General features: G+C 52.3%; 1 protein-coding gene across 2 annotated transcripts in view; it reads left to right on the forward strand.

The window, feature by feature from the left end:
* The window catches only part of MRE11 (MRE11 double strand break repair nuclease), a 185,239-nt gene that overhangs the window by 22,497 nt on the left and 137,962 nt on the right, over window positions 1–24,780 (forward strand). For both annotated transcript variants that reach the window (XM_075592499.1, XM_075592500.1), the window contains exons 3-4: window positions 12,922–13,009; window positions 15,589–15,730. In XM_075592499.1, the coding sequence (XP_075448614.1) occupies window positions 12,922–13,009; window positions 15,589–15,730 (230 nt within the window). The remainder of the gene's footprint in view (window positions 1–12,921; window positions 13,010–15,588; window positions 15,731–24,780) is intronic.

Below are 24,780 nucleotides of genomic sequence, written 5' to 3' on the forward strand. Positions count from 1 at the left end.
GCTCTGTTTTAGCAAGTCTCGGCTCCCATTCATATCAATAGGAGCAGGGGTGGATTGGAGATAGATATCAGTCCGGCCTATGTTGTTCAGAAACAAATCAGTATAATGGTTGTGGGGAAGAGCGCAGGACCTCTGTAACCGCCATCAAGCCCTGTCCCACCGGGCTTTTGCCCTGTTTCCTGGAGGCCTCATCTGTTATTGAATAGAAGTCAAGTCATTCTAAAGCTTAGCACTCTGGTGGATCTGTGCCTATGTTTGGCACATGTACCAGTTACTTCACATGTAGAAAAAAAAATCATAAAAAGAACTGGCACGTATGAAAAAGTGATCCAACAATATTGAATTATATAGAGGAATATCCTTGAATAATATACAGAAGATTAAAAAATCTTGAAGACATACTAACCAGAAGTAAATTTTCAGAAGTTAAAGTAAAAAGAAAAGATAAGTAAAACAAAAGGTTAAATACATTTTAAAAAAATCAACAGAGACAATATTGTTAAACGAAAAGGTAATTACAATTATAAATATACAGCATTGTTCACTGAACAAAAAAGGTAATTACAATTATAAATGCCTTTTATTGTAAAAACACTTAATACTTAAAATGAATACATTCAATGACAAAAAAGGAGAATAATATGAATGTATTTATTAACTGTGAAACAGAAGGGGTCATTTATGCTTTAATACATAATTGAAATAAAGTCGGAATGCCAAAATAAAAATGAATGGCTAGAATAGCTGAGCACAAAAGAGCTATTAAAAATAATAATGATAATAATTAAAAAAGACTTAAAAATACCGTGCTTTAGAGAAACTATTTAAATCCAATAGAGACAGCAAATTTGTTTATAAGCTAGCAGAGAGACGTCTTTTGGATACATCCATTACAAACTTTGCAACCCTATGGTGTTTTTTTTTTTTTTTTTTAGCTGTGACCCCTAAATTTAAATGAGCCCCCTCCACCCCGAAAACATTATAGGATTAACTCTGTGGGGTTCCAACTTCTGAATGGGACCCCACAGCGTTAATCTACTGACTGAAACTCCCTCCCTCCCCTGCTGCTCGCTCCCTCCCCGCCGACTCTGCCGCTCCCTCCCTTCCTCCCCGCCGACTCTGCCACTCGCTCCCTCCCTCCCTTGCCGCTCCCTCCCCACCGCTCCCTCCCTCCCCTGCCGCTCGCTCCCTCCCCTGCCGCTCGCTCCCTCCCCTGCCGCTCGCTCCCTCCCCTGCTGCTTGCTCCCTCCCGTCGCTCCCTCCCTGCCGCTCCCTCCGCGCCGCTCCCTCCCCTGCCGCTCCCTCCCTCCCCTGCCGCTCGCTCCCTCCCTCTCCTGTCGCTCGCTCCCTCCCTCTCCTGCCGCTCGCTCCCTCCCTCTCCTGCCGCTCGCTCCCTCCCTCTCCTACCGCTCGCTCCCTCCCCTACCGCTCGCTCCCTCCCCTGCCACTCGCTCCCTCCCCTACCGCTCGCTCCAACCCCTGCCGCTCGCTCCCTCCCCTGCCGCTCGCTCCCTCCCCTGCCGCTCGCTCCCTCCCCTGCCGCTCGCTCCCTCCCCTGCCGCTCGCTCCCTCCCCTGCCGCTCGCTCTCCCCTGCCGCTCGCTCCCTCCCCTGCCGCTCGCTCCCTCCCCTGCCGCTCGCTCCCTCCCCTGCCGCTCGCTCCCTCCCACCCCTGCCCTCGCTCCCTCCCACCCCTGCCGCTCGCTCCCTCCCTTGCCTCTCCCTCCCTTGCCGCTCCTTCCCCGCCGCTCCCTCCCTCCCCTGCCGCTCGCTTCCTCCCTCCCCTGTCGCTCCCTCCCTCCCCTGTCGCTCCCTCCCTGCCGCTCCCTCCCTGCCGTTCCCTCCCCTGCCGCTCCCTCCCTCCCTCCCCTGCCGCTCGCTCCCTCCCCTGCCGCTCGCTCCCTCCCTCTCCTGTCGCTCGCTCCCTCCCTCTCCTGCCGCTCGCTCCCTCACTCTCCTGCCGCTCGCTCCCTCCCTCTTCTGCCGCTCGCTCCCTCCCCTACCGCTCGCTCCCTCCCCTGCCGCTCGCTCCCTCCCTTGCCGCTCGCTCCCTCCCACCCCTGCCGCTCGCTCCCTCCCACCTCTGCCGCTCGCTCTCTCCCACCCCTGCCGCTCCCTCCCACCCCTGCCACTCACTCCCTCCCCTGCCGCTCGCTCCCTCCCCTGCTGCTCGCTCCCTCCCCTACCGCTCGCTCCCTCCCCTGCCGCTCGCTCCCTCCCACCCGTGCCGCTCGCTCCTTCCCACCCCTGCCGCTCGCTCCCTCCCACCCCTGCCGCTCGCTCCCTCCCACCCCTGCCGCTCGCTCCCTCCCACCCCTGCCACTCGCTCCCTCCCACCCCTGCCGCTCCTTCCCTCCCACCCCTGCCGCTCCTTCCCTCCCACCCCTGCCGCTCCCTCCCTCCCACCCCTGCCGCTCCCTCCCTCCCACTCCTGCCGCTCCCTCCCTCCCACCCCTGCCGCTCCCTCCCTCCCACCCCTGCCGCTCCCTCCCACCCCTGCTGCTCCCTCCCACCCCTGCCGCTCCCTCCCACCCCTGCCGCTTCCTCCTTCCCATCCCTGCCGCTCCCTTCCTCCCACCCCTGCCGCTCCCTCCCTCCCACCCCTGCCGCTCCCTCCCTCCCACCCCTGCCGCTCCCTCCCTCCCACCCCTGCCGCTCCCTCCCACCCCTGCCGCATCCCTCACTCCCACCCCTGCCGCTCCCTCCCTCCCTCCCCTGCCGCTACCTCCCTCCCCTACCCCTCCCTCCCCTGCCGCTCGCTCCCTCCCTCCCCTGCCGCTCGCTCCCTCCCTCCCCTGCCGCTCGCTCCCTCCCTCCCCTGCCGCTCCCTCCCCTGCCGCTCCCTCCCCTGCCGCTCCCTCCCCTGCCGCTCCCTCCCTCCCCTGCCGCTCCCTCCCTCCCCTGCCGCTCCCTCCCTCCCCTGCCGCTCGCTTCCTCCCCTGCCGCTCGCTCCCTCCCCTGCCGCTCGCTCCCCGCCTCCCTCCCCTGCCGCTCCCTCCCCTGCCGCTCGCTCCCTCCCTCCCCTGCCGCTCGCTCCCTCCCTCCCCTGCCGCTCGCTCCCTCCCTCCCCTGCCGCTCGCTCCCTCCCACCTCTGCCGCTCGCTCCCTCCCACCTCTGCCGCTCTCTCTCTCCCACCCCTGCCGCTCGCTCCCTCCCACCCCTGCCGCTCGCTCCCTCCCCTGCCGCTCGCTCCCTCCCCTGCTGATCGCTCCCTCCCCTGCCGCTCGCTCCCTCCCCTGCCGCTCGCTCCCTCCCACCCGTGCCGCTCGCTCCTTCCCACCCCAGCCGCTCGCTCCCTCCCACCCCTGCCGCTCGCTCCCTCCCACCCCTGCCGCTCGCTCCCTCCCTCCCCTGCCGCTCGCTCCCTCCCACCCCTGCCGCTCCTTCCCTCCCACCCCTGCCGCTCCTTCCCTCCCACCCCTGCCGCTCCCTCCCTCCCACCCCTGCCGCTCCCTCCCTCCCACCCCTGCCGCTCCCTCCCTCCCACCCCTGCCGCTCCCTCCCACCCCTGCCGCTCCCTCCCACCCCTGCTGCTCCCTCCCACCCCTGCCGCTCCCTCCCACCCCTGCCGCTTCCTCCTTCCCATCCCTGCCGCTCCCTTCCTCCCACCCCTGCTGCTCCCTCCCACCCCTGCCGCTCCCTCCCACCCCTGCCGCATCCCTCCCTCCCTCCCCTGCCGCTCCCTCCCTCCCTCCCCTGCCGCTACCTCCCTCCCCTACCCCTCCCTCCCCTGCCGCTCGCTCCCTCCCTCCCCTGCCGCTCGCTCCCTCCCTCCCCTGCCACTCGCTCCCTCCCCCCCCTGCCGCTCCCTCCCCTGCCGCTCCCTCCCCTGCCGCTCGCTCCCTCCCTCCCCTGCTGCTCGCTTCCTCCCCTGCCGCTCGCTCCCTCCCCTGCCGCTCGCTCCCCGCCTCCCTCCCCTGCCGCTCCCTCCCTCCCCTGCCGCTCGCTCCCTCCCTCCCCTGCCGCTCGCTCCCTCCCTCCCCTGCCGCTCGCTCCCTCCCTCCCCTGCCGCTCGCTCCCTCCCTCCCTCCCCTGCCGCTCGCTCCCTCCCTCCCCTGCCGCTCGCTCCCTCCCTCCCCTGCCGCTCGCTCCCTCCCTCCCCTGCCGCTCGCTCCCTCCCTCCCCTGCCGCTCGCTCCCTCCCTCCCCTGCCGCTCGCTCCCTCCCTCCCCTGCCGCTCGCTCCCTCCCTCCCCTGCCGCTCGCTCCCTCCCTCCCCTGCCGCTCGCTCCTTCCCTCCCTCCTCTGCCTCTCGCTCCCTCCCTCCGTCCCCTGCCGCTCGCTCCCTCCCTCCGTCCCCTGCCGATCGCTCCCTCACTCCCTCCCCTGCCGCTCGCTCCCTCACTGCCTCCCTCCCCTGCCGCTCGCTCCCTCACTCCCTCCCCTGCCGCTCGCTTCCTTCCTCCCCTGCCGCTCGCTCCTTCCCTCCCTCCCCTGCCTCTCGCTCCCTCCCTCCGTCCCCTGCCGCTCGCTCCCTCCCTCCGTCCCCTGCCGATCGCTCCCTCACTCCCTCCCCTGCCGCTCGCTCCCTCACTGCCTCCCTCCCCTGCCGCTCACTCCCTCCCCTGCCGCTCGCTTCCTCCCTCCCCTGCCGTTCGCTTCCTCCCTCCCCTGCCGCTCACTCCCTCCCTCCCCTGCCGCTCGCTCCCTCCCTCCCCTGTCGCTCGTTCCCCCCCTCCCCTGCCGCTCGCTCCCCACGCCGACTATGCCGCTCGCTCGCTTCCCGCGACAACTCTGCCAACTAAAATATATACACACACCTAATTTAGTAATGATGATGTAATCAGTCAGTGGTGATGCAAGTTTTGTTTTCAAAATTTAGGGTTACCACTCCTTTTCATTCGAATAACCTCAAAAACAAAACATGGGCACAAACAATGGAATACAATCTTTTTTTTTTTTTTTAATATAGTTAGTGGACACCATAGAGAGAGTGCACTCACAAAAATATGCATATATTCGCCTGGTTACGCAATATTTAATCCCAGTGTGGAAGGCTAGAGATGTATACATATGGCCCCAGCACGCAACAATAGAAGCAATGAACAATAGTCAATTAGAGTAAGTCAACAGTGTATTTGAAAAAATATTTAAGCAGCTATACATGGAACCCAATAGCAGGGCATGGAGACAACCTCTCCTGTAGAGACAACCTCTCCTGTAGAGACAACCTCTCCTGTAGAGACAACCTCTCCTGTAGAGACAACCAGCCAAGGAGAGAGAAGGGTGGGGGGGAAACAAGGGGAAAAGAATAAAAACACAAAATGGGAGAAAACAATATATACGTACAATACACGTAATGGATGGGGGTAATAAAATAATAGGGGGGCAACGTTAACGTTTCGGGGCCATAGACGCCCCTTCTTCATGCCCGTTCCCACAGATGTAATATATCTGTGGTACTTCCCTAATTTCCCCACCTCCACTCAAATTTATCTCAATGAAAACAGCCCAGGAAGAGTTTTGTGTTTTTTATTCTCTCTTTCTGAGAGCAGGAGAATATTTTCTCTAGGCTCTCTGCTGTATAATTTATATACAGTATACGCCTATTGCAAGAGCTGAACATCTCCGGTGTGTATGCTATAATTTCCCCCCCTTTCGCATGGGGCCTGTGAGTGCACTGCAATAGGGGCTTTTTTTGGAATCTCGCTTTATTTTCACTATATGTTGTCCCTTAGGTCGGAGGGGGTGGATTTGGGGGGGTGTGCAGAGGTTCCGGAGGCCCCGCGCTCTTCCCCAGGGCATTTAAATGTAATGCCGGGGATCGCGTGAGGCCTCTGCAACTTCTCTTACCTCGTGGCGTCATTTGATGCCGGAGACAAGGTAATATAACATTTTTATATTCTCATCTAAAGATGATGAGTACTGGTGTAGGTCTTATTGTGTCCCTTGTTTCATACAAAACCATGCACCTGTGGTGTATGCATAGAGTTTGGAAGATCTACGAAGCACTTTTGTCCGGGAACAGGATTGCACATTTTCTATGTCCCTTTGCAGCTGACAGGATTACTGTTCTCCCTAGTTAGGCTGTGGTCCCAGTGACTGCCACAGCGCACGCTTCGGCGTGCGCTGTGCGCACAAGCACCGGCCCCCCAGTCACTCATGGCCGAGTACATGCGTCGGCGCACATTCAGCAGCCGCGCTGTACTGCAAGATTCCACACACTCAAAAAATTTGTGTGTGGAACTTGCGACGGAGCCGTGGCCACGCCCCCCGCCGGCGTTCAGCCAATGAGGGCGAACCAGCCGCTTGAGGTCATGGCCACGCCCCCGCAAAAACCCGACCACGCCCCCTCCCGTCGCAACCTCCCTCTCTCCTGAAGACCGCAGATCGCGGTTAGCGCTGTGCATGCGCCACCCCCGCCGGGCGCGCGTGTCACAGTGATGACTGGGACCGCAGCCTTTGGCCTCAGGCATGGTCAGCACTTAGGTGCTGACCCATGCTGAGGCGTGCTGCTGCTCGGCACTGAGCCCCTGCAGCCGCAATGAGAGCGGCTTTAGCAGGGGCTCGCGCACGCTTCCGCACGTCTGCGGAAGCGTGTGTCTTAACAAATCTTTAGTTTTTTCGCTTGCCCAATGAGGGCGAACCAGCTCCGTGACGTCACTGGCCAGCCCCCAGACACGCCCACGGACGGCGCGCGCTCTAAGGCCAGGGAAAGCACCTCTTTCCCTGAGCCTCAGCACGCCTCTGCACGGGTTCAAGCCTCTATGGACTAAGCCTTAAGCTGCATGTTTTCCTCCTGCCCTATCTGGTTGCCCTGGCAACCTTCCAATCTTCTTAGCTAGAAGGTTGGTTCAGCCCAGCTCCCCTGTCTTTCTGGCAGTTACAGTGGTTTTTAGACCTTTCCTGTCTGCCACAGGAAAGTGTCTTTCTTTCCCTACAAGCTGGCTTTGTGAGTACATGCTATCCTCCATTACACCCCTTGCAAGGCCATCCTTTTTTACCGTCCCCCCCCCATACCAAGGCACCTTCATCTAGAGAAGCACTCTCTCACTACATACCACCATCTACAAGTACCTTTTATATTTCTGTTGACTCCCCCAATAAAGTTGAAGACAATAGAAGGACAATAGAAGGACTTGTGTGTGCTTTCAAAAGGTGATGAGTTAAACCACGGGAGTCATCCACATCCTACATGTGGTGTAGATGGAATTCCAGGGGAGCGTCGCCGTATTTCCCAAAAAAGAAAAAAGAAGTGGATAGTGTAATACAGCTAAACCCCGTTATAACGCGGGTCTCGGGGTCCACCCCGAGACCACCGCGTTACTAACGGGGTCGCGAGAAAAAAAAATGGCCGCCGCGCTTTAGCGCATATTCATCCCGCGGGACAGGAGATGGGAGCGGGCATGTCCCTCCGCTCCCCGCTTCCCCCTGTCACCGCGGGACAGGCCGCGGGGCAGGAGATGGGAGCGGGGATGTCTCTCCTGTCCCCGCTTCCCCCTGTCACCTCGGAACAGGCCGCGGGGCAGGAGATGGGAGCGGGGATGTCCCTCCTGTCCCCGCTTCCCCCTGTCACCTCGGGACAGGCCGCGGGGCAGGAGATGGGAGCGGGGATGTCCCTCCTGTCCCCGCTTCCCCCTGTCACCTCGGGACAGGCCGCGGGGCAGGAGATGGGAGCGGGGATGTCCCTCCTGTCCCCGCTTCCCCCTGTCACCTCGGGACAGGCCGCGGGGCAGGAGATGGGAGCGGGGATGTCCCTCCTGTCCCCGCTTCCCCCTGTCACCTCGGGACAGGCCGCGGGGCAGGAGATGGGAGCGGGGATGTCCCTCCTGTCCCCGCTTCCCCCTGTCATCTCGGGACAGGCCGCGGGGCAGGAGATGGGAGCGGGGATGTCCCTCCTGTCCCCGCTTCCCCCTGTCACCTCGGGACAGGCCGCGGGGCAGGAGATGGGAGCGGGGATGTCCCTCCTGTCCCCGCTTCCCCCTGTCACCTCGGGACAGGCCGCGGGGCAGGAGATGGGAGCGGGGATGTCCCTCCTGTCCCCGCTTCCCCCTGTCACCTCGGGACAGGCCGCGGGGCAGGAGATGGGAGCGGGGATGTCTCTCCTGTCCCCGCTTCCCCCTGTCACCTCGGGACAGGCCGCGGGGCAGGAGATGGGAGCGGGGATGTCTCTCCTGTCCCCGCTTCCCCCTGTCACCTCGGGACAGGCCGCGGGGCAGGAGATGGGAGTGGGGATGTCCCCTCAGGTCGCCGCTTACCTCAGAACCATGCTGCCTGCATGGAGGTTGTAGCGGGGGGTTTCTTCTCCCCACCGCTGTCCCCGGTGCTCCCGCTGCCTGCGCGGGAGGAGGGGGGGGAGCGGGTGGTGGTGCTGGTCGCGGCCCGTCTGTGTAGAGTGAGAGAGTGTGTGTGTATGTATATATGGGAGAGAAAGTGTGTGTGTGTATATGGGTGTGTGAGTGTGGGTAAGTGTCTGAGTGTGTGTGTAAGTGTGTGTAAGTGTGTGTGAGTGTGTGTGAGTGTCTGTGAGTGTCTGTGAGTGTGTAAGTGTGTGTGAGTGTGTGTGAGTGTGTGTGAGTGTGTGTGAGTGTCTGTGAGTGTCTGTGAGTGTCTGTGAGTGTCTAAGTGTGTGTGAGTGTGTGTGAGTGTCTGAGTGTGTAAGTGTGTGTGAGTGTGTGTGAGTGTGTGTCTGTGAGTGTCTAAGTGTGTGTAAGTGTGTGTAAGTGTGTGTGAGTGTGTGTGAGTGTCTAAGTGTGTGTAAGTGTGTGTGTGTGTGTGTGTGTGTGAGTGTGTGTGAGTGTCTGTAAGTGTGCGTAAGTGTGCGTGAGTGTGCGTAAGTGTGTGTGAGTGTGCGTGAGTGTGGTCAGTGTGTGTGCAGTGTGTCAGTGTGAGCAATGAGCAGTGTGTGTGCAGTGTGCAGTGTGTGTGCAGTGTGGCAGTGAGCAATGAGCAGTGTGTGTGCAGTGAGTGTGTGCAGTGTGTCAGTGTGAGCAATGAGCAGTGTGTGTGCAGTGTGCAGTGTGTGTGCAGTGTGGCAGTGTGAGCAATGAGCAGTGTGTGTGCAGTGAGTGTGTGCAGTGTGCAAAAAAAAAATGTAAAAAAATTTTTTTTTAAAAATTTTTTTTTTTTTTTTTTTTTTTTTTTTAAAAAAAAACGGGAGCCACGGGAAAACCGCGTTATAACCGAATCGCGGTATAACGAGGCGCGTTATAACGGGGTTTAGCTGTACTATAAAACAATGTGATAAATTATATAAAAAAAGGCTTCAAAATTCCTACTCACAAGCGCAGCAGGAAAATGAGCATAAGTGCCAGGTGAGAGTTATAATGTAACCCAGTCTGGAGATGTGGTATATGGATCAGCAATCTCGGAGAGAACAGAAAACAACCATAGTGCAGATAAAAATGACAGGTTTATCGCATATAAGATCACAAATGGAGGCTTACGGCAAATCGAAGAAATAACAGCATTTGGACAAATGGGTCTTTACTGCGGCGCAGCTTTCCTCGCCTGGTCTCACTGCAAACAGCTTCCGCTTGCGTCACTTCCGGAACGTGACGTCACAGCTCGCCGGAACAGCGGACACCATCAAAGATCCCTCTGCTTCTCTTCTTCTCCAAGATGGCTGACAAGCCCAACTCAACGCGTTTCTACGTAATGACGTCTTCATCAGGAGTCCTGATTCCAGAAGAACTTCGCATCAAGATGTACAGTACTTACATAGCAGAAGATTTAATTTGTCAGCTGTTTACATTAGAAAAACATGCCTAATAATGCCCGACTGCGGGTGACCGGTGTGATAATGATGCAGACCGGGTTATTTATTCGCATTGGGAAGTTTGTAGGGTACATTGGTATTAAAAGACTTTTTATGTAAAGAAAGACTGGCCTGGATCATATCACACAGATGAATTGGAGTCAGATGGCATGTACGTAAAAACAAAAGTATTCCTTTACATACACACGTATGTAAGCTTGTCTCAGTCTGTTAAAAACCCTTCAGTGTAACAATTGGCAGTTCCATGTAGCGCACACAAAATAAAGATTTAAAAAAAAATTCAAGCAGTCATTATTTGTGCTTATTTCTGGAAACGGTAAATACATTTCTATTTTCTTCTGGATTGTTTAATTAGTCTTATCTAGTAATTGTTGATCTTCCCCAGTATCTCTGTGGACTAATTGGGTTGCCATCATTCGCCCAACAAAAGGGAAACCGCATGAATCAACAATTTTCCTGTGTGTAGAACAGTTTACAGTCTCATCACAAAGATTGCAAAAACACTGCAAAGCATTTGGTTGTTATGAAGACTTTAAAAGTGAATGTTTTTGGTTAAAAATGGTACCAATCATCTACATTTAGCTAGATAAACAAGCCAATGTTCGTTCCCTTTGGTCCTAGGAAGAGCTGCCTCTTTATAATTATAGGGCTGGGCATGCACATGGACAGATTGTGCTTAATTTCATCTGTTTATGGACGTACAGTACATAAATGATTGCTCTTGAATTATACTTGTGAGTTGTTTTATTGATCAGAAGCAGGTAAAAGATTTGCTTAATGGACCCAAACATTGTAATATGATCTTGTGAATTATATACTCGGTGAATGAGAAATGTGAGAGGGACCTTCGTGATCACGTGCAACCATCATTTCCACATTTGCACTGACATGTAAAAGTGGTAGAACTTGATCGTTGGAACTATGTAGCAGCACGCGTGGCCCTAAAAGATCCATAGTAAGACAGGATACCTTTAGTCACTGATTAAGAGACCCTTTGGACATCATTCTGCTCTATTGGCCAGTAGATAAAAATACCACTTGTGATGCAATTTCATGTCTCAGACAGTTCTCCAACCCTGTCTTTCACCATTATCGCTTGGCAAACAGTGCTTCCGCTGCAGCCAGGGATTCTGGGTAATCGCATGCAAATGAGCAAAGCCAGAATATATGTAGAGCTTGGGCAACACGAATACAAAGAGGAATGCAGGCACTCAATAATTAGGGTAATTGCGAAGTACTTGGCTGCCGGTGCTTTCGGTCAAAGGGAGTCCAAGGGTCCCAGAAGATGCATCGATGTGCAGTGAGAGGCAGGCACACTGACTTATACAGAAGAATTTTAATGTGCCAAAATGGACCAACGTTTCGAGCTTGGTCAACACAGTAGTTTGTTTGGAATCCTCTGACCGTGTCTACAGAAGGACGGAGAGCACTATAGTTCAGTTATGGTTGCTCTGCGGGCATCAAAACATATTCTAGTTTTTGTTTTGTTTCTAATGCCTCTGTACTTGGATGGGCGTGGGTCCCTTGTCTGAAAAGTATTGATCCCTACATTCACTGTGTTGATCTAAGCTATTACTTTGTATATTTTTCTTTATCCATTATGTACTGCAGCGGTGCGTAAACTGGGGGGCGCAAGATTATTTAGGGGGGGGGGGGGCGCAGGCTGCGTGCGGCAAAACCTGGGAGCGGGCAGAGCTGTGCACGGGTGGCCAAGAAGCTCAGGCTCCGTGCTGCTGCTTCTGTGTGCTTGCTGCGGGGGCGGGGCCTTCCCTGCACACAGACATCCCCTCCTCCTCCTGTGTTACCCGCCCCAGTTTTCAGCAGCATGGGGTACCGGAACATGCTTACAGTAGTAGTACTTCCCCCCCACCCCCCCAGGTGAAAGTCTGTGACTTATGATTGTGTGTGTGTGTGTTGTGATTTTGTGTGTGTTGTCTGTGTTGGTTGTGATTGTGTTTTGTGATTGAGGTTGTGTTGTGAGTGTGTGTTGTGATTATGTGTGCTGTGTCTGTGTTGTGATTGTGTGTGTGTGTGTTGTGATTGAATGCAGCGTTGCACAAACTGGGGGGCGTACGCTCTCCCAAGCTTGGCGCTTGGGGAGACAATTTTTTCTTTGAAGCACGCTCAGCAGTAGTCAATGCACACACACACTCAGCCACACAAACACACACAAAAATAGCCCTGATCCATGGCCCCTCGCTCGTGCTTGCAAAATTATGCAGGACACCCTGTGCTAATGCTTGGAGAGTTGGTGATGTCACCGCTCTCAGCAGCAGCGTGGATGCAGCCTAATTTTGCAAGCGCGAGCTGTTGAAATAAGTATTTAGACATATTTGTATTTACATTGTACACCGTTTAATAAAGGTTTTATTTTCTTCATGTGATTGATTACATCAGGCGGGAGGGGGGGGGCAGAGACATTTCATGGATGAAAAGGGTGGCTCAGCATAAAAATGTTGATCACCCCTGATTTACTGTATAGAACACTTTATGGAACTAGCACACACTACCATATGGAAAGCTCATTCAAATAAGAACACCGGACATGCCAAATAAATCTCTGGTAATCCCTGCCCTGGACCTCAAACATTGTAATACATCGTTCTAAGTGCTATTGTTAACACTTTTGTTCTTTTTGGTCGGTTGTGGGACAATTCTTCCCCCTCTGACAGAGTGGCTCCCAAGTGAGAGAGGAGGTATCAAAGGACGGTGAGCTCTCTCAACAGGGTGGCTGTTCATCTCTGCAAAAGGATGTGTATGGAACTCTGCAGTCACGTCTAGTATTCTTTAAACAAACGGTTTCATACGGCACTATTTAAACAATGATGAAATTAAACAAGGAGTTGAGTAAGACCTACAGATGTACCAAGACATGCCATCCCGCCCGTCAGGGGCGAACAAGCAAAAGTCTGGGGCGCCAGAGACTGGCTGACCTATTGCGCTGGAGGGGGGGGGGGGGGGTCCATGCTTCCAAGTGGGAACCCCCACAGCATTAATATTTTGGTGTTGGTCGCGTGATCGTGGCACTGAAGACATTAAAGCTTACTACATCTGTATAAGCAATTATTATTCATGTGTCAAACACCATTGTTCAACTACTTAGTCTTTTATTGAGTAGCTGAATACGCTAATGTGTCTGATCCTTTCTGGAAGTGTTTTATAATCTTACCTTTTTAAAATATGGATATCTTCCTTACTTTTGCAGGTTTCCTTGGGTGAATTACCAGGATAGCAATCTTAACATTTCAATTCCAGTCTTCAGTGTTCATGGAAACCACGATGATCCAACAGGGGTAATTATCAGAAAATGATCATACTGTGACCTTAATGTCTTGTCACATTAATTCTGCTCCAATGAGTTTTGCATCGCAAAACGAACAATAATCAACATCAAGAGCAATATGATGGGAAACAAGATTGTGAGTCCTGAGGTCTCAGCTGCCCTAGTGTGCCATGTTTAACTAAAAATAGTAGTTTTCTATAAAATAAAAATATGATATATATTATAATATAATATAATATATAAATGAGCCGGACTAAAATCTTCTCTAGGACAGGCAAGCGGCTTATCTGTGTATTGAATAAGGCGCTTAGGGCCATATTTACTAAGATGTGCTACTGTATAAAGTGGAAGACCCCGCACAGCCCCTTCATTTGAATTGGATATACAGGGCCATATTCACCAAGCCGTGCTGGAAAGTCTGTCATGGAGTAGCACTGCTTAGTAACGCTGACTCTTAGGGACGGATTCTCCGATGCCGGAACAGGTGTGATAGGCCGCGATTATAATATTATAGAATATATATATACTTAAGTTATGGTGGGTGAAAAATAGTGACAAAAACCCTCCACAGCAAAGCATATAGCAAATGGAAATATTACTGTATGCTCATTTGCATGTCTTAGATTGGGTATTCTGGGCAGAGATGTAGAAGGAGAGAATGGTATTCTGGGCAGAGATGTAGAAGGAGAGTATGGTATTCTGGGCAGAGATGTAGAAGGAGAGTATGGTTTTCTGGGCAGAGATGTAGAAGGAGAGAATGGTATTCTGGGCAGATATGTAGAAGGAGAGTATGGTATTCTGGGCAGATATGTAGAAGGAGAGTATGTTATTCTGGGCAGAGATGTAGAAGGAGAGTATGGTTTTCTGGGCAGAGATGTAGAAGGAGAGAATGGTATTCTGGGCAGATATGTAGAAGGAGAGTATGGTATTCTGGGCAGAGATGTAGAAGGAGAGTATGGTTTTCTGGGCAGAGATGTAGAAGGAGAGAATGGTATTCTGGGCAGATATGTAGAAGGAGAGTATGGTATTCTGGGCAGAGATGTAGAAGGAGAGTATGGTTTTCTGGGCAGAGATGTAGAAGGAGAGAATGGTATTCTGGGCAGATATGTAGAAGGAGAGAATGGTATTCTGGGCAGATATGTAGAAGGAGAGTATGGTTTTCTGGGCAGAGATGTAGAAGGAGAGTATGGTATTCTGGGCAGAGATGTAGAAGGAGAGTATGGTATTCTGGGCAGAGATGTAGAAGGAGAGTATGGTATTCTGGGTAGAGATGTACAAGGAGAGTATGGTATTCTGGGCAGAGATGTAGAAGGAGAGTATGGTTTTGAATTGGATATACAGGGCCATATTCACCAAGCCGTGCTGGAAAGTCTGTCATGGAGTAGCACTACTTAGTAACGCTGACTCTTAGAGATGGATTCTCCGATGCCGGAACAGGTGTGATAGGCCGCGATTATAATATTATAGAATATATATATACTTAAGTTATGGTGGGTGAAAAATAGTGACAAAAACCCTCCACAGCAAAGCATATAGCAAATGGAAATATTACTGTATGCTCATTTGCATGTCTTAGATTGGGTATTCTGGGCAGATATGTAGAAGGAGAGTATGGTATTCTGGGCAGAGATGTAGAAGGAGAGTATGGTTTTCTGGGCAGATATGTAGAAGGAGAGAATGGTATTCTGGGCAGATATGTAGAAGGAGAGTATGGTATTCTGGGCAGAGATGTAGAAGGAGAGTATGGTTTTCTGGGCAGAGATGTAGAAGGAGAGAATGGTATTCTGGGCAGATATGTAGAAGGAGAGAATGGTATTCTGGGCAGATATGTAGAAGGAGAGTATGGTTTTCTGGGCAGAGATGTAGAAGGAGAGTATGGTATTCTGGGCAGAGATGTAGAAGGAGAGTATGGTATTCTGGGCAGAGATGTAGAAGGAGAGTATGGTATTCTGGGTAGAGATGTAGAAGGAGAGTATGGTATTCTGGGCAGAGATGTAGAAGGAGAGTATGGTTTTGAATTGGATATACAGGGCCATATTCACCAAGCCGTGCTGGAAAGTCTGTCATGGAGTAGCACTACTTAGTAACGCTGACTCTTAGAGATGGATTCTCCGATGCCGGAACAGGTGTGATAGGCCGCGATTATAATATTATAGAATATATATATACTTAAGTTATGGTGGGTGAAAAATAGTGACAAAAACCCTCCACAGCAAAGCATATAGCAAATGGAAATATTACTGTATGCTCATTTGCATGTCTTAGACAGGTCTGCAACCCCGCCTTTCCCCATTATCACTCAGCACACATACTCGGGAAGCTTTACTGGCAGCAGCGCTCGTGGTAACATTTACCACAAATGTAAAAATGAGTTTGGCTTTGTTCCTATAAAACGTGCGTTTTCCATTAGGAAGATGCATTTTAAATTCAAGTAGTACCGATCAGATAATGTTTTTTTTGGATAGTAAACCTTTATAAAATGTGATCCCTTTGATATCTGCTCTTGCAGTGAACAAAGCGCTGGTTTGGGTATTGTGTGAGATGAGATGCTGTGGATTGGCACTTACTGTGCTTCCTGTATCCTTATAGGCTGATGCTCTTTGTGCTCTGGATATATTAAGCTGTGCAGGACTTGTGAATCACTTTGGACGGTCTACATCTGTAGAGAAGATCGATATAAGCCCGGTGTTGCTGCAAAAAGGCAGCTCAAAAATTGCTCTGTATGGATTGGGTAAGATTCCTAAGATTTGTTATCTTCGTAGAGTGTTTCTTTGTTTAATAGTATTCTATTTCAGCTTGTGCTTTTGGTTTTAAAGCAATCCAAGCTTGTGATTCCTGCTTAAAAATGAACGCACTGTACTTTACATAACATAAAGCAGCATGAAAATGATCACACCTATATATAAAGCTACCAAGGACAGTCCTAGTTTGGAAGGTCTATTCTGAAGAGGACATCGGTCAAGAATAAATATAGACAAAAACAAAACTTGTTAGTCACCAGAACTATGTTTTCTTTGAAATAAAGTGTTTCTGATCTCATTTAAAGCAGCCCTCTACTCTAGTTTCTGTATACTGCTGTATCACATACCTGTCCCAGAAAAGCTTTTCAGAAATGTAGCTTTAACATGAGACAGAGGGAAAAGGGGAACAGACATGGAGATAGGAGGGATAGCACACGGGTCAGATATATGGAAAAGGATAGGGAACATGGAGCAGAGATGTAGGAGAGTATGGTATTCTGGACGGAGATGTAGAAGGAGAGAATGGTATTCTGGGCAGAGATGTAGAAGGAGAGTATGGTTTTCTGGGCAGAGATGTAGAAGGAGCGAATGGTATTCTGGGCAGAGATGTACTGTAGAAGGAGAGTATGGTATTCTGGGCAGAGATGTAGAAGGAGAGAATGGTATTCTGGGCAGAGATGTAGAAGGACAGTATGGTATTCTGGGCAGAGATGTAGAAGGAGAGTATGGTATTCTGGACATAGATGTACTGTAGAAGGAGAGTATGGTTTTCTGGGCAGAGATGTAGAAGGAGAGAATGGTTTTCTGGGCAGAGATGTAGAAGGAGAGTATGGTTTTCTGGGCAGAGATGTAGAAGGAGAGAATGGTATTCTGGGCAGAGATGTAGAAGGAGAGTATGGTTTTCTGGGCAGAGATGTAGAAGGAGAGTATTGTATTCTGGGCAGAGATATAGAAGGAGAGTATGGTTTTCTGGGCAGAGATGTAGAAGGAGAGTATGGTATTCTGGGCAGAGATGTAGAAGGAGAGAATGGTATTCTGGGCAGAGATGTAGAAGGAGAGAATGGTATTTTGGGCAGAGGTGTTGAAGAGAATACGGGGACGGAGAGAGAGAGTAGGGAAGTTGGGCATTGGGGAAAAAACAGTCACCCCATTCCCATCTCCTTAGCTCCATTACATTTTCTAAATATGAATATATAAACTCCATAGATAAAAAGATGTGATATTTAATTAAATAGATGATCAGACATAAAATATTGAAACTAGTTTATACTCTTATACCCTTAGATTATTAAAAAATAAAACCTCAAAGCAGAGATGTCCGTCATCCCTAACCACTGTACTAATCATTATAAATAATACACCGATGTTCTCAGACTATCTCACTGAAAGGTGCTTTCCCTTCTAGAATCAAAATGAATCGGTGACAGAGATACGTTTAGATTTTAAATCATGGTAAATGTAGCCCTAAAAATATTCCTTTAGCCCCTCCTTTTTGTATGTCATTATGTCCTTTTCTAAGGACAAAGTATCGTTCCCTTCTCCTGCAAGGTAATGACCAAGAGGGATCTGGGGAAAGGCGTGGAGGGAACACTACATACAGAAGATAAGAGGACTCGTGTGCAGAGCAGCTTTATTTATTCTCAGACTAAAACTAAAATTCATGCTTCAAATACAATTACATTGTTTTCTCAACCACCTGCATCATTTAGTTGTTTATTAAATGTTTTTGAGGTGTACGTATAACTACTCGTTTACGGAGAATAAAGTCCGTTGTATGTGACATGAAAAGAACAAAACACACACTATCTACATCTGAGTGGGTATTTACAGAGGTATATATCTTATAAATCATATTGCAGATTGCTGTCAAGTGTGAAATTAGAGTCAAATTGGTTTATGGAAGCAATTTTGAAAAATGATTTGATTGTTTTGATGCATTTGATTGCACAGAACTGCTTTATTTGCACATTCTGGTTCGGCATAATTCCTTGCATGACTGGTGTGCGATTGAGATGTATATAAGTGATGTTTTTGTCATTGGTTTTGCTGAGTACCACCTACAGTATACCCAATTATCCTATACAGCTGTGTTTTGGGAGATCTGAGCTATATTCAGTATCTGTGTGCTCCGCAATTCGTAGCCCGGATGCAGTTACATGGACTATGACGAAACGCGTAAGGACAGTGTTGCGTCATCATGCCAACGAGAGTCATTGAGCTCAGAGGAACTGTGCAATTGTTAGCTGCGTTGTGGATACAAGTGACTGTTTGCCGGTCTTTAATCGCTGCCTGCTGTGGGCCACTACATCCAGACTGAAAGATCTTCTGATTGGGTGTCAGCAGTGTGTTGCGGCGAATTCAGCATGATAAAGGCGCATGTTACACCGTGAGATGACTGGTGTATCTACCATCACATCGTGAGATTTTATCTCCCAAAAGCGTTTTTCCTCACTTCACTTGTGAGTGTGCACTTGTGTAGAGGTTTTTAATTTGCATAATTACATTTTATATACTGTATTTTGTCATGTAGCATGCACCTCTCTCTCTCTGTATTTCTATATCTCTAAATATATCTCTCCCTCTCTCCCTCTCTCTATATATACACACACACACACACACACACTTATGTGTGTGTGTGTGTGTGTGTGTGTGTGTGTGTGTGTGTGTGTGTGTGTGTGTGTGTGTGTGTGTGTGTGTGTGTGTGTGTGTGTGTGTGTGTGTGTGTGTGTGTGTGTGTGTGTGTATACACACACACACACAATTTCTAGGGGAAAAAGTTGCCGCTCATCAGAAATAAATGTTCAAAAGTATATTGTACAAAAACAAAAAAATATTCAATGTTTCTGAACCTCTCGGGGTTCCTTCATCAGGGAGGTGTACAAACATGAGCAGACATACAGCATTATATAGAGTCCCACACCCGGAAGTGAAATCAAGAACAACAAAATAAGCCAGCGAGGGCCGGGGCCACCCTCGCCCTACTACGCTGGCAACCACCATAATTAAACCCTGTGTTGGGTGATGACAGTTCAGATATAAAAATGCAGTCAGTGAGGTGTATTTGTGTGTGTGTGTATATATATATATATGTTTTGTAGTGTACCTTTATCTGTTTTACCCTCTAAATACATTGATTTACAACAAGCATGTCAAACTCAAAGGCTAACACGGGCCAAATAAACAAGGTTTAAGTTTATGTGGGCCACTAAAAAAACAAAACTCCAGGTACCTCATTCCCGCAATGCTATATTTTGGAGGGGAGGCGTTGCCTACCTGTCTTCTGGGTTAGGGGGGATTCCTATGTCTCCCGTGTGAAGTTTGAGTCAGATCTGGAAGAAAGCAGTATAGGTTATTTCGGTGTAGTGTGAAAAAAGGCGTACGTGCTACAGCGCTAATGCTAATAAAAGTAGGGTGGTATACACTCTACAGAGTGATTACTCGGTGCCTAAAAATTAGGGGGGCAGCCAGGAACAGTAGTAGATAAACTAAACACACAATACATACCGAAATAAGAAACCGGCGCCTCACACACTCAATGAAATAGTGATAGTCCTGACCATATGGTATGAACCAGTCCTGTAGTGACTAGAAATCCTCTGAAGGTTCTTGATGGTTGTACATATAGGTAACAAAGACTGCTGTCCGGATGGGCAAAATTGAAGCCCTTCCACACTCGCTGATCCTTATTATGCTGGTGTTTCTTATAATATATATACACATACACGGCTTGACAAATTACAAAAAGAGCCACTCGCCCCCCCCCAAAAAAACCCCTAGGCTCTCTAATCCCCCTCATTTTGCCCACTGGCGAGGCTTACCGGCGGTGTGGTGCAGCTTGTCCCGGCAGCTCTCTCGGTGTGTCTGCACCCCCCATGTGTCCCGCCCACCCACGGCTCTAATTGGCCGGTGCTCTATTGCCCCCCACGCCTCTCATTGGCCGGTGCTCTTGCCCACTGTTACATTCACACACTACACCGCATACCCGCAGCCTCACACACTCCACGCCTATCACGCTGTGCCCACCACAAACTAGACGAGACCCTCGGTACTGAGGTGGGAATAGAGAAAACACCACCGACAGGCACGGGGATCCGGTCTGAAGTGTGCGTAGTTGAACTCGCCAGGTCAGGAGCAGAGAGAGTAGAGTCGTCGTAATACTTGCCAAGGTGAGGGTAGGAGAAGTCCGCAACGTTGGAGGTACTAGTCGCTGGGGTCGGTGCAGGAGAAGGTCGAATGGTCTAGGTCCGAGAGCCGAGTTCAAGTTTGGAGAGTTGCGGAGGCTCGAGGATAGCCACGGTCGGGGTTCCAGAGAAAAGCGGTGGTCCAAAGGCAAGCCAAGGTCGATACACGGGAGATCAAACAAGACTAGGCAGGATATCTAGGAGACACGAGAGGTAAGCACAGGAACAGAAAGCTTATGCTCAGCCGATGTGCCAGTGGAACTGCTGAGCCTAAGTAGGTGAGACGGTCCAATCCGAGCAGGAGGCAGGACCGGGGAGTGTCAGTGCGGAGCCTGTAATAGGCTAAGGTAAGGAAGCCAGGTGAGGGGGCTGAGGGCAATCAGTGCCTGTTGCCACGGAGCTCGGGTGCGTGGCGCGCGCGTCATGCACAGGGAGTGTGCGCTGCGATCCGGAGGCCGGAACTCCCGCTGTGACCCCAGCCTGCGTGCGCCCGCGTGAGGATGCCGTCCGGCGCGAGGAGGGGCTGCGCGGAGGAAGCGGGAGTGCGCGTGAGAGTGCGCGAGTCCTGAGCCCCATCAGCGGCCGTCAGAGCAGGTAGGGGAACCGTGCGCCTGCGCGTGAAGGTGCGTGGCACCTGGCTCCTGACAACGCCTTTGAGCCCGCTCTCCCTCTCCCCCGGCGCTCTCCTTCCCCGGTGCTCCCTCCCACAGACCGCTCACACTACCCCCCCCCCCCCCAGAGCATGCTCTCTCTGGCTCTCACCTCACACAGGCCCAGAGGCCGCTCCCCCAGCTCACCATCCCCGAGAGCGCTCCTCCGGCTCCCTCAGTTGGGAGCTGTAAGGGCCGGCGGCCCACACCACCTTCTCACCTGAGCGGCTCAGCTCCGCCTCACCGGGGGTAACAGACACCGCCGAGGAACCCGAGGTGGAGGAGGAGGGCGGCCGGTACCTGGAGGAAGAGGAGGAGCGCAGCCGGGTGCGAGGTGAGGAAACCCAGGGGAAGGGATCTTTCACGCGTCCCTGCCTTTCACGCAACACCCCGTCCCTGCCTTTCACCCCCCCACCCTCCCTGCTTTTCACCCCCCCCAACCCACCCTGCCCTTCACCCCCCAACCCTCCCTGCCCTTCACCCCCCACCCTCCCTGCCCTTCACCCCTCCACCCTCCCTGCCCTTCACCCCCCCACCCTCCCTGCCCTTCACCCCCCCCACCCTCCCTGCCCTTCACCCCCCCACCCTCCCTGCCCTTCACCCACCCTCCCTGCCCTTCACCCCCCACCCTCCCTGCCCTTCACCCACCCTCCCTGCCCTTCACCCCCCCACCCTCCCTGCCCTTCATCCCCCCACCCTCCCTGCCCTTCACCCCCCCCCACCCTCCCTGCCCTTCACCCCCCCCCCTCCCTGCCCTTCACCGCCCTTCAACCCCCCCTGCCCTTCACCCCACCTGCCCTTCACCACCCTCCCTGCCCCTCCCCGCCCATCGCCCTCCCTGCACTTTAGCCTCCCTTCCCTTCGCACTCCCCCGCCCTTCCACGCCCCTTGCCCCCCCCGCCCGCCCTTCCACGCCCCTTGCCCTTCCATGCCCCTTGCCCCTTCCGCCCTTCCACGCCCCTTGCCCCCCCCCTTCCACGCCCCTTGCCTCCCCGCCCTTCGCCAACACTTGCCCCCCCGCCCTTCGCCTCCCCGCCCTTCCACGCCCCTTGCTCCCCCCGCCTTTCTGCGCCCTTCCGTGCCCCCCCCCGCCCTTCCACTCCATGCCCCCCGCCCTTCCACGCCCCCCGCCCCTGCAATCCCGGGCAAAGCCTATATATATATATATATATATATATATATATATATATATATATATATATATACATACAGTGTTCGACAAACCTATACATCTGCACGGCCCGGGCGAGTGGATTTAACATCGTAGCGAGCTCCTATTTGCCCAAGCAGCACACGTGTGCTAGTAGGTGGCGAGTAGATTTTTTGGTGAATAGTCGACCACTGTGTGTGTGTGTATATGTATGTGTGTGTATGTATATATATATATATATATATATATATATATATATATATATATACAGTGTTCGACAAACCTATACATTTGCTCGCCCCGGGCGAGTGGATTTAACCCCCGGGCGAGTAAATATTGGCCCAAGCAGCACACGTTTGGTACTAGGTGGCGAGTAGATTTTTTTGTGTGGCGAGTAGATTATTTGGTGATTTGTCAACCACTGTATATATATATAAAAAATCCAATGCACAGCCGGCACACCATATGCAAGTAAATAAGTTTTGGTGCTTATCCCATAAAGCAATAACAGACCATACGATACCGGTTACAGCACGCAGGTAAGTAAATCATGAATTTTCTATATTTGATAGAAGTCACAAAAACCGACGTTTCGGTCCCCCAGTGGGACCTTTCTCAAGGTGGTGCTTTCTCTGCACCACCTTGAGAAAGGTCCCACTGGGGGGCCAAAACGTCGGTTTTTGTGTCTTCTATCAAATATAGAAAATTCATGATTTACTTACCTGCGTGCTGTCCCTTGATGTCGTGTTGCAACCGATATCGTATGGTCTATATATGCCGTGGAAGGAACTTAAGGGATATGTTCGTGCAGGCTGATCCGACTACCAAATATGCCAATGCTACAACATGGCTTCAGCGAAAACCTGGTGTATACAAATGCCATGGATGCATCAACTGTGGTTTTCTATAGACCGGCCAGTCCTTTGCACATCCACATAGTGGGAAATCCATCGGCATTAAGACTGCTATGACCTGTGAGTCGAAGTTTGTGGTCTATTTTATTAAATGTCCTTGTGGACTTTACTATATAGGCAAAACAAGCCGCATGCTGAAAGAACGCATGGCTGTGCACAGGTCAACTATCCATAAGGCACTCCTGGACCAAAATGCTGATGATGACCTTAAACTCCTCCCAGTGGCGAGACATTTCAAACAACACCGTCATGGCCTTTCGTCGCTGAAATGTATGCCGATTATACAAGCGAACCTATCAACACGTGGTGGGGATAATGACAGATTGCTGCTCCAGTTGGAGGCCAAAGCCATTCACGATCTGAGGACATTGTCACCTTATGGCTTGAACGAGGACTTGAGACTTAGTTGCTTTATTTAATTATTTCAACCTTATCAGTTTATCTTACATACGCTCCTTTTTTGCCTCCCTGTTGCATGTGGGTATATAATAATGGTTTTTGTCACATAAGGGTAAGCACTCCCTTGAGAAAGGTCCTGTTTCAGGACCGAAACGTCGGTTGTATGTGCCTTTTTTTTCAATATATTTATATTTGGGGGAGAAAGGGGAGCAGGGGGGGGAGAAAGGGGATCGGGGGGGGGAGAAAGGGGATCGGGGGGGGGAGAAAGAAGAGCGGGGGGGGGGAGAAAGGGGAGCGGGGGGGGAGAAAGGGGAGCGGGGGGGAGAAAGGGGAGCGGGGGGGAGAAAGGGGAGCGGGGGGGAGAAAGGGGAGCGGGGGGGAGAAAGGGGAGCGGGGGGGGGGAGAAAGGGGAGCAGGGGGGGGAGAAAGGGGAGCGGGGGGGGAGAAAGGGGAGCGGGGGGAGAGAAAGGGGAGCGGGGGGGGGGAGAAAGGGGAGCGTGGGGGGGGAGAAAGGGGAGGGGGGGGGGGAAAGGGGAGTGGGGGGGGGGAAAGGGGAGTGGGGGGGGGAAAAGGGGAGTGGGGGGGGGAAAGGGGAGTGGGGGGGGGAAAAGGGGAGTGGGGGGGGGAAAGGGGAGTGGGGGGGGGAAAAGGGGAGTGGGGGGGGGGTGGAGAGCAGTGGGCATATGTATTGTCATAATTTATGTATTGGCATTTCCCCCCCCTCCTCCGTGCGTCCGTCCCCCTGCTGGTTCGGCTGGTGGCCCCCCCCGTTCCCCGTGACTCCCCCCCCCCGTTCCCCGTGACTGCCCCCCCCCCTGTTCCCTGTGACTCGCGCTCCCCCCCCCCCCCGGCGCCCGCTTGGTCCCCCGATGTGCCGTCCTGCTGAGTGAGGCGTGCAGGCGGCTGCAGGAAGCGCCCTGTGTGGGCCTAAGACTCGCGCTCCCCCCCCCCCCCCCCCGGCGCCCGCTCGATGTGGCGTCTGGCTGAGCGGCGGTAGGAAGCACCCTGTGTGTGTGGGACTGAGGCTGAGGCGGGACGCGCAGTGGGCCTGAGGCTGAGGCGGGACGCGCAGTGACTTACCTGAGCGGGTGGTAGCGCCGGGGAGGTAAGGGAGCGGCTGGGGTAGGAGGGCCGCGCTTCCCGTCCGGAGCCAGTGCAGGACGGCGCACGTGAGGGGTCAGAGGGTGTGTGTGTGTGTATAGAGCTGCTGTGTTGTGTGTGTGTGTGTGTGTGTGTGTGTATAGAGCTGCTGTGTTGTGTGTGTGTGTGTATAAAGCTGCTGTGTTGTGTGAGGGGGGGGGAGGGGGGCGGGGGGAGGGTGTGTGTGTGTATAGAGCTGCTGTGTTGTGTGTGTGTGTGTGTGTATAGAGCTGCTGTGTTGTGTGTGTGTGTGTATAGAGCTGCTGTGTTGTGTGTGTGTGTGTGTGTGTGTATACAGCTGCTGTGTTGTGTGTGTGTGTAGAGCTGCTGTGTTGTGTGTGTGTGTGTGTGTGTGTGTGTGTATACAGCTGCTGTGTTGTGTGTGTGTGTAGAGCTGCTGTGTTGTGTGTGTGTGTGTGTGTGTGTGTGTATAGAGCTGCTGTGTTGTGTGTGTGTGTGTGTGGGCCGTCACTCCGCCTCAGGCCAATGAGAGGTGTGCGGGGGCGGGCGACCCAAGGGACCAATGAGATTTCCCCTAGGGACACCGGACATCCAGGCAGGCAAACATACAGTGCTTTCACTAATATAGTATAAGATGGAGAGCCC

Source organism: Ascaphus truei, chromosome 3 (assembly GCF_040206685.1).
Source record: "Ascaphus truei isolate aAscTru1 chromosome 3, aAscTru1.hap1, whole genome shotgun sequence".
NCBI lineage: Eukaryota > Metazoa > Chordata > Amphibia > Anura > Ascaphidae > Ascaphus > Ascaphus truei.